The sequence below is a fragment of the Palaemon carinicauda genome, chromosome 21 (genome assembly GCF_036898095.1).
Source record: "Palaemon carinicauda isolate YSFRI2023 chromosome 21, ASM3689809v2, whole genome shotgun sequence".
Lineage (NCBI taxonomy): Eukaryota > Metazoa > Arthropoda > Malacostraca > Decapoda > Palaemonidae > Palaemon > Palaemon carinicauda.
In genome coordinates this window covers 121,798,618-121,808,617 of record NC_090745.1, presented here as the reverse complement: position 1 = coordinate 121,808,617, position 10,000 = coordinate 121,798,618, and the positions used below count along the sequence as shown (strand labels likewise).

Genomic DNA, 10,000 nt, shown 5'->3' with positions numbered 1-10,000 from the left:
AATTTTTCGAGTTACCAATTATATGCATTGATTGCCCCTTTGTAATCCTATAATATTCTTGAATATCTTTTAAAACTTATATACTAAAAATCTTTATTTATTTCCTTAAAAAATTTATATAATAATGAGGCTCAATTTCATAGATAAAAAAGTATGTTACATATTTAGCATAATTTTTCGAGTTGCCAATTATATGTATTGATTGCCACTTTGTAATCCAATAATATTCTTGAATATCTTTTAAAACTTATATACTAAAAATCTTTATTCATTTCCTAAAAAAATGTATATAATAATGAGGCTCAATTTCATAGATTAAAAAAATATGTTACATATTTAGCATAATTTTTCGAGTTACCAATTATATGTATTAATCCCCACTTTGTAATCCAATAATATTCTTGAATATCTTTTAAAACTTAAATACTAAAAATCTTTACATCTAGAAAGATTTATACTTAAATTCTCCTTTCTATATGGTATACGAACCAAGCCTCGTTATATTCTGAAATAATCTGAACAAAATATGGACGGAAATAAAAAAAAAAAAAAAAAAAAAGATTGCAGACCAGATAAAGCGACACTATTTACCTGCCATTGATATTAAAGTTTTAATGAGGCCTCTATTTTCAAACTTACAAATGGGAGTTGGTTGTTCATTTCTTTGTATTACAGCTGAATATTTTAGCAATAGTTTGCGATGATTACTTATTGAATGGCATCATAATGACTTTAGTAATATGACATTTAGTGTTTTTAGCCTTCTGGAAGCGTTTTAAACGTTAAATATGCTGTCTGAGAAAAAACCTGGCAGTAATCAAAGCCTTCTGGAAGAGTTGTAAACGTTATAGATGCTTACATTTAATATCATATTCATAAAATACGTAGTTTATTATATAAACAGACTTGCAGTTTATGCAGATGATTCTACTCTCTCATGCAGATGATGCTACTCTCCTGAGCAGATGATGCTACTCTCCTTGTATCAGCCCTAGCTCTTGTGCATACACCAGTGATTGCTAAATTTCTTATATCCTAGCCCGAATTAGAGCCTTGATTAAGCTTTTAAAAAACCTAAAATACCTAAAGTAGGCCTAGGAAGCTGCATACCAACACCCAACACTCCACAAATATATCTTTTCATTATTTTTACTTTAATAAAATGAAAGTCATTTACGACTCAAGGTGTCAATCTTGATTATGAATTCATCTTTGAGAAACATATCTGGTCAACTTCAGTACAATAAAAAGGTAAATAGAAAACGTTTTTTAAGATTTTAGAACACTAAAAGTCTTTATAGATTTTAGAATGCCAAAAGTCTTTCAAGATCTTAGAATACTAAAAGTTTTCAAGAATTCAGAAAACTAACTTGTTCTCGAAACACTTTTCCTCTTTTATGCTGATGTGTTTTGAATATTGTAATGAAGTTTAGAGAGAGAGAGAGAGAGAGAGAGAGAGAGAGAGAGAGAGAGAACTGGAGGTGCTGTAATATCCCTTAAATTCTGATGTAAATAGGAAACAATTCCCTCTGAAAACCTTGGAATGTAAAATGAGAGAGAGAGAGAGAGAGAGAGAGAGAGAGAGAGAGAGAGAAACTTACCCTCATCCAGATCGGTGGCGTTAAGACTCAGGATGGTCTGGTTGATAGCTTCGTCCTCGTCAATTTCCACCTCGTAGAAGTTGCGCTCAAAGAAAGGCGAGTGGTCGTTTTTGTCAGCTAGACCCATCCGTAGGAACTTCGTCACTGCAAAAAGAAAAGAGAATTGGTCTAAGTTATCTGTTAATTAAGGTTTTTATTTATTTGGATAATTATTTAGTAACTTAGCTAACCTTAGTAGAGAGGTATGTGTGTTTCTTTTTATTTATATCTAGAGGATGAGGGCAATATTGAGTCTTTTAGGGTTAGTATAGTAAAATTAAGTGATGTTACAGAACTGATATATATATAAATGTATATGTATATATATACATATACAATATATATACATACATACATACATACATATATATATATATATATATATACACTATATATTTATATATATATATATATATATATGTAATGTATATATCTATCTATCTATCTATCTATATATATGTACAGTATATATATATATATATATATATATATTTTACAAGGGGTTTTAGGAGTTTTGATAGCCTAATGGAAACGTCCCTGCCTAGCGTTCTGCCAGACTCGGGTTCGAGACCCGCTCAAGCTCTACAGTTTCTTGTAGTGTCTGCAGTTTCACCATCCTTGTGAGCTGAGGAAGGGGGGGTTGGGAGAGCATATAGGCCTACCTGCTGAGTCATCAGCAGCCATTGCCTGACCCTCCCTGGTCCTAGCTTATTGGAGATGGGACTTGGGGGCTGATCATATATATAAACGGTCAGTTTTGAGGCACTATCACTGTCCCTTGCCTCTGCCATTCATGAGTGCCATTAAATCTTTAAATAGTTAAGTTTCGAAGTTAGACAGAGAGAGAGAGAGAGAGAGAGAGAGAGAGAGAGAGAGAGAGAGTACATAACCTATCCTGTATTTCACTATTTATCAGTTCTTGAAAACAGAGAGAGAGAGAGAGAGAGAGAGAGAGAGAGAGAGAGAGACTATCCTCTATTTCCCTATTCATCAGTTCTCCTTGATAACGGAGAGAGAGAGAGAGAGAGAGAGAGAGAGAGTACACAACCTATCCTCTATTTCAAAATTTATCAGTTCTTGAAAACAGAGAAAGAGAGAGAGAGAGAGAGAGAGAGAGAGAGAGAGAGAGAGTACATCCTCTATTTCATCATTCATCATTTCTTCAGGAAACGTCAAATGGCCTAACTAATTTGAATTTGCGTCATGTCGTGTACCGTGCGAGTAATGAACGAATATTACCTCCAATGATTAATAATGCTACTCTGTTTACATGGCATTGGCTAACGCTCCAATGACCTTATTGAATATATAATCCGTCGCTGAAACACTTTAGTTGAAATCCAGAATTTTTTAACAATTTCATACGATTCTACTTCAAATTTACATGTTAGTTATCGTGGGATTCCAAACGAGTTTCATACACGTTCATACAATGTAATGTTATTGGTTTTTTTTATCTCTCACACTGATATCTGAACCTGTTTAATCTTGCCAACTCATGTTTTATATAGCTTGATTTTTTGTATCACTGTGAACCTTTTTAAGCTTAACATCTCATGTTTCAGTTGGTTTGAATTTTTTTTGTGACATTCCTGCTCTCAACCGATTGAATATAAGCATTCAGTAAAGTGCAGACCTCCGCTGCGGCAGCTCATTTCTTAACCTTTTCCTCGACCTTGACCTTTGTCCCTATCATGTATCAATTGGCGCGGATTTTCATACACTCAAATATGAACCAAGTTTGAAGTCTCTGTGGCAGCGTTGTCAAAACTTATGGCTGGTTACGTGAATTGGACATTTTGCTTGACCATGACCTTGAAATTTGACCTTGACCTTGACCTTCCAAAATTTTAATCATTTTAAGCTTTTTACATAACAGTTAATCAATACAAGTTTCATTATTCTACGATTAAAATTGTGCCCAGGAAACTATTCACAAACAAAAACATACACAAAAACAGAAACAGGGGGTAAAACATAACCTCCTTCCAAGTTCTTCGGCGGAGGTAATAACTATGCATTTATTTGTATTCGTAAACAAATAAACACACAAACAGGGGTGAAAACATAATCTCCATCCAACTTCGTTGGCGGAGGTAATAATAAACTGCATTCAACGCTGCTAAGTCAAAAACATTACCCAAATCGAATAGTTTTTACTTCCATCAAACAAACAGGAGTGAAAACATAACCTCTTACTTTTTACTTTACTTTTAGAGGTTTATTTCACGCCCTCCATCAGACACTAAAGGTCTGTTCAGGCGGGCCTTGGTGTGTGAAAAATAATTTCTTTACAGTTAATATTTTGCTCTGTATCATTATCAGTTATTTCGCTAGCATTTGTATTCAGGCTTAATAGTTTTCAGGTCACTATTATAACGCTTTCTAAAAAGATAAGTCTTCAAGTTTTTCTTGAAAGCTGCCACATTTTTGCTATTCTTGACATCAAGTGGAAGGTCGTTAAAGAGTCTCGGTGCAGCATAACTGAACGTTCTTCCTCCTATTGCATGATTCATACTAATTTCGAATAGTCTATGTGGGTCATCAGCATGTCTAACTCTTACAGCGGCGGAGATGATAATAAACCATTTAACACAACTGCATTCGACGCTGCTAAGTCAAAAACATTATCCAAATCCAATAGAGTTTTTACTTCCATCAAACAAACAGAAGTGAAAACATAACCTCCTTCCAACTTCTTTGTCGGAGATATTAATAATAAACCATTTAACACGACTGCATTCGACGCTGCTAAATCAAAAACATTACCCAAATCCCATAGAGTTTTTACTTCCATCAAACAAACAGGAGTGAAAACATAACCTCCTTATAACTTCATTGGCGGAGATATTAATAATAAACCAATTAACACGACTGCATTCGACGCTGTTAAGTCAAAAACATTACACAAATCCAATAGAGTTTTTACTTCTATCAACCAAACAGGAGTGAAAACATAACATCCTTCCAACTTCGTTGACGGAGATATTAATAATAAACCATTTAACAAGACTGCATTCGACGCTGCTAAGTCAAAAACATTACACAAATCCAATAGAGTTTTTACTTCTATCAACCAAACAGGAGTGAAAACATAACCTCCTTCTAACTTCTTTGTCGGAGATAATAATAATAAACCATTTAACACGACTGCATTCGACGCTGCTAAGTCAACAACATTACCCAAATCCAATAGTTTCCACTTCTATCAAACAAACAGGAGTGAAAACATAACCTCTTACTTTTTACTTTACTTTTACGGGTTTATTTCTCACCCTCCATCAGACACTGAAGGTCTGTTCAGGCGGGCCTTGGTGTGTGAAAAATAATTTCTTTCCAGTTAATATTTTGCTCTGTATCATTATCACTTATTTCGCTAGCATTTGTATTCAGGCTTAATAGTTTTCAGGTCACTATTATAACACTTTCTAAAAAGATAAGTCTTCAGGTTTTTCTTGAAAGCTGCCACATTTTTGCTATTCTTGACATCGAGTGGAAGGTCGTTAAAGAGTCTCGGTGCAGCATAACTGAACGTTCTTCCTCCTATTGCATGATTCACACTAATTTCGAATAGTCTATGTGGGTCATCAGCATGTCTAACTCTTACAGTGGCGGAGATGATAATAATAAACCATTTAAAAAGTCTGCATTCGACGCTGCTAAGTCAAAAACATTACCCGAATCCAATAGAGTTTTCATTTCTATCAAACGAAGCGCAGTTGATCTTCCTGATCCGTTATCCAACACGGATATAGCGTCCGGTACTCCACAGAGAAAACTCGGACCCAGCCTCCACTGTCAACTTCTTTGTCGGAGATAATAATAATAAACCATTTAACAAGACTACATTCGACGCTCCTAAGTCAAAAACATTATCCAAATCCAATAGAGTTTTTACTTCAATCAAACAAGCACAGTCGATCCTCCTAATCCGTTACCCAACACGGATATAGCGTCCGGTACTCCACAGAGAAAACTCGGACCCAGCTTCCACTGATCTGTATAAACTAATCGCTTCCAGAAACATGATTTTTATCTTTTCTGAAAAAACAAACTTTAGGTTGAATTGGGATTTCGGTATGGAAATTTCCAGGTCAATTCATTAACAAAGTTATTTTTATGGATTTGTTGTGATAAATGCATGTAAATAGTTTGCAGAATAGTTTGGAAGTCTAAAGTTCTGGTTTATTTTTTTCTATATCTGCGGAGCGTTTCGATTGATCTACAGTATACAGCTAATATATATATATATATATATATATATAAACAGTATATCAATATATATGCAATTATATGTACACAGTATATCAATATATAATATATGTATACACACATATATGTATATATGTATATATATATATATATATATATATAACGATTACTTGTAATTTTTTCCAGTTAAATATGCAATTATAATTACACTTTAAAACTGATGATCAAAATAAAAAAATAATGATACACACACACACACACACACATATATATATATATATATATATATCTATATATATATATAATATATCTATCTATCTATCTATCTATCTATCTATATATATATATATATATATACATACTCATACAAATATAAATTCTTTGACGTAGTAACTATCAACATATATGTATAAACCTGTGGTTTCTGTTAGACAACATTTAATTTTTGCAAAGTATAAATATAGACCTGTTATATGTTGTTCCTTTACATTTATTCCGCTGACTGCAGTTTCACGCATTCACTCATGGCTTTCACCAGAGCTACATTAAACAAAGGGAATATACTTCAATATAAAGGGTAGCATAACAGAAATTTAATGATTATATATATATATATATATATATATATACATATTTATTTATTCATTTATATATACACTAGTGTATGCAACCCACCAGCAATTACGGCTAAAAACTCGTAAATAGATATGCACAAACATACGCATGCACTTCCTCTCCCCAGGGTATGACTACTCTCTATTCCCCAACCTGCGTGACCTGTATGTGTATATATATATATATATATATATATAATGTCCATCAATGTTTACTAAACTCCATGTTTAAACATAAATTATTTTCCATCGATTATAAGTCCACAAATAAATAAATAAAAAAAACTAAAATGTGATAAAATACAACTAATATTATAACTATCGCATACCAAAACAACCGTCACACAACTGAACACGAAAATTGATGCACAGTCTTGTTCACACACCATTTTGAACTAGTTTGCGACTCGCAAAGCTCATGTTTGTTTCAAGGATTAACTCCGGGAGTCAGGTAATGACCCACAAGCTGGAATAATTGGTAGAACGATTTCCTGTTTTCACGTGAATATCAATTAAATTAGGTTAGGTCTATATTTTAAGTTGAAATCGTGGTTTCAAAGACCGCAGAGTTTAGTATATATTTCAAGTTGAAACCCGGGGTTCAAAGTCCGCAGAGTTTCGTGTTGTTTGTGCAGCCATCCATTAGTAATGATGGTCATAGGGTAGAGGAGAGCTCTGGGGTCAGGACAGATAAACCCGATATTAAGGAAGTTAATTACATGGGCTCTCGCATTTTCTTGCCATGTTCAACATTTCAGTGAGGAATAATCATACACAATTTCATATATGATAAACCATCAATATAATAATCTCAAATGTTCTCTAGTCTTGGGTAGTGCCATAGCCTCTGTACCATGGTCTTCCACTGTCTTGGGTTAGAGTTCTCTTGCTTGAGGGTACACTCGGGCACACTGTTCTATCTAGTTTCTCTTCCTCTTGTTTTGTTAAAGTTTTTATTGTTTATATAGGAAATATTTATCTTGAAGTTACTTTTCCTAAAATATTTTATTTTTCCTTATCTCCTTCCTTCACTGGGCTATTTTCCCTGTTGGGGCCCCTGGGCTTATAGCATCCTGCTTTTCCAACTAGGGTTGTAGCTTAGCATTTAATAATAATAATAATAATAATAATAATAATAATAATAATAATAATAATAAAAAGCTCAAATAAATTACTTTCAGAGCTCAGAAATGTTGAAAAGTTGACAAAAATGTCATAATGAAATTATATAAAAACCTATTTGCATAATTTATAGCCATGAATGATTAACAGAACAAGTAAAATCATAACAGGATAAAGATGAAGAAAATTATTATGAATATGAATGATTTTGAAGAGTAAGAAACATTGAATGAAAATTAATGCTTTGGTGATTATCCATATGTATATATGTATGTATATATATATATATATATATATATATATATAAATATTTATATATTCTTATGGTGAGCAAATTAGTGATATCTCTCTCTCTCTCTCTCTCTCTCTCTCTCTCTCTCTCTCTCAAACGAACATATTAACACGCTCAAATGCAATTTGCCACTTTTAATATTAACTTGTTTTAAAGTTATTAAGATTTAAGATACGAAAAAAAAATCATATGTCACACCACCTAAAGAGAGATAGTCAGTCATCTTAATCATATAATAAAAATAGTACTTTCCCCAAATGCCACAAAATTGAGTGGAATTACCTACGCAAGCACACTACCGTGCTCTTGCCTAACTCTTGGAAAAACATTAATAGTGTTTGTTGTGTTAGTTCAAGAACAATGCGCAGTTCTTAGTAACAAATGTCGAATGCTTGTGGATAATTGTGCTTTCAAGTTTCCAAGTTGCAAAGGAATGTTGAAAGACAAGGTAGAACTAATATGATAATTAGACTTCCAACGTTTGTGTTCTCTATACAGTGAATAGTCTTGCAACGTCTATGTTTTCTATACAATAAATAGACTTGCAACGTTTAGGTTTTCTATACAATGAATAGACTTCCAACGTTTGTGTTCTCTATACGGCGAATAGACTTACAACGTTTGTGTTTTCTATACAATGAATAGACATCAAACGTTGGTGTTTTCTATACAATGAAAAGACATCAAACGTTTGTGTTTTCTATACAATGAATAGACTTGCAACGTTTAGGTTTTCTATACAATGAATAGACTTCAAACGTTTGTGTTTTCTATACAATGAATAGACTTCACACGTTTGTGCTTTCTATACAATGAATAGACTTCCAACGTTTGTGTTCTCTATACGGCGAATAGACTTACAACGTTTGTGTTCCCTATACAGTGAATAGACTCCCAACGTTTGTGTTCTCTATACAGTGAATAGACTAACAGCGTTTGTGTTTTCTATGCAATGAATAGACTTGCAACGTTTGCGTTTTCTATACAACGAATAAACTTGCAACATTTGTGTTTTCTATATAGCAATGAAATGATTCTATTAACTGCAAAGGCTTCAAATCTATTTCTATCTATTTCTATACCAATTATTTATCGTCACTTTTCCAAAGAGGAAAGAGAGAGAGAAAAGGAAAGGAAGCGAAACAGGATATGGATTTAAAGGTTCAGGAGAGAGGAAATTGAAGTTTCTATGAATTAAACAACAGCGGGAAAATTGAATTATTCTACTGTAAAGCAACTATTTTACGATATATATATATATATATATATATACTGTATATATATATATATATATACTGTATATATATATATATACATATATATATATATACTGTATATATATATATATATATATATAAATTTGTGATCAGGAATCTATTTACTAATTGGAAAATGGCAGATCGGGAGAAAGACCCGGGTCTAGCAAACGCAAAAAAGTTATATATTATTATTATTATTATTATTATTATTATTATTATTATTATTATTATTAAGAAGAAGAAGAATATACTTATGAAAATATCCGATTATCTACTAACCTCAATTCCCAATTTATTTTCCTTTCTTTCCCTCCCTTCCTCTCTATTGTTTCTTAAAGGACACCTACTAAAAAGAAAAAAGAAAAAAGCCCCTTGTGTCAGCTGGTGGGACCCAAGTTTTAAAAGCCCCTGTTGTGACAGAGTAATGTTCCGTAGAAAAAGTTTGTGCCTTGGAAACTTTTTCTCTGCACTGTGGGAAATTCTTAACCTTCACTTGACATCGTATGAGGCTGTGGGAGAAATTTTCACATTATTTTTTATTTTATCTGACCTCAAAATATGACCATATTGTGCCTGTTATGTATATTTTTTTTCACGTAGGTGCTTCTTTTATTTTTTTTAAAGGAATGATGTGTGTGGTGTGTGTGTATATGTGTATATATATGTGTATATATATATATATATATATATGTGCGTGTGTGTGTGTTTGTAAATAAACAGTATATATATATATATATATATATATACATATATACATATACTGTATATACACATATATATACACATATACACACACACATCATTCCTTTAAAAAAATAATAAAAGTACTTACATGAAAAAAAATATATACATAACAGGCAC

At 32.5% G+C, this 10,000-nt stretch overlaps 1 protein-coding gene across 5 annotated transcripts in view; it reads right to left on the bottom strand.

Annotated features, from left to right (window-relative positions):
• Nucleotides 1-10,000, bottom strand: part of LOC137615455 (neural-cadherin-like) — a 572,326-nt gene that overhangs the window by 259,923 nt on the left and 302,403 nt on the right. For all 5 annotated transcript variants that reach the window (XR_011039245.1, XM_068345342.1, XM_068345339.1 and 2 more), the window contains exon 3: nucleotides 1,602-1,745. Coding sequence is in view for 4 of the 5 variants with exons in the window: in XM_068345342.1 (XP_068201443.1) it covers nucleotides 1,602-1,745 (144 nt within the window). In the remaining variant the exon portion in view is untranslated. The remainder of the gene's footprint in view (nucleotides 1-1,601; nucleotides 1,746-10,000) is intronic.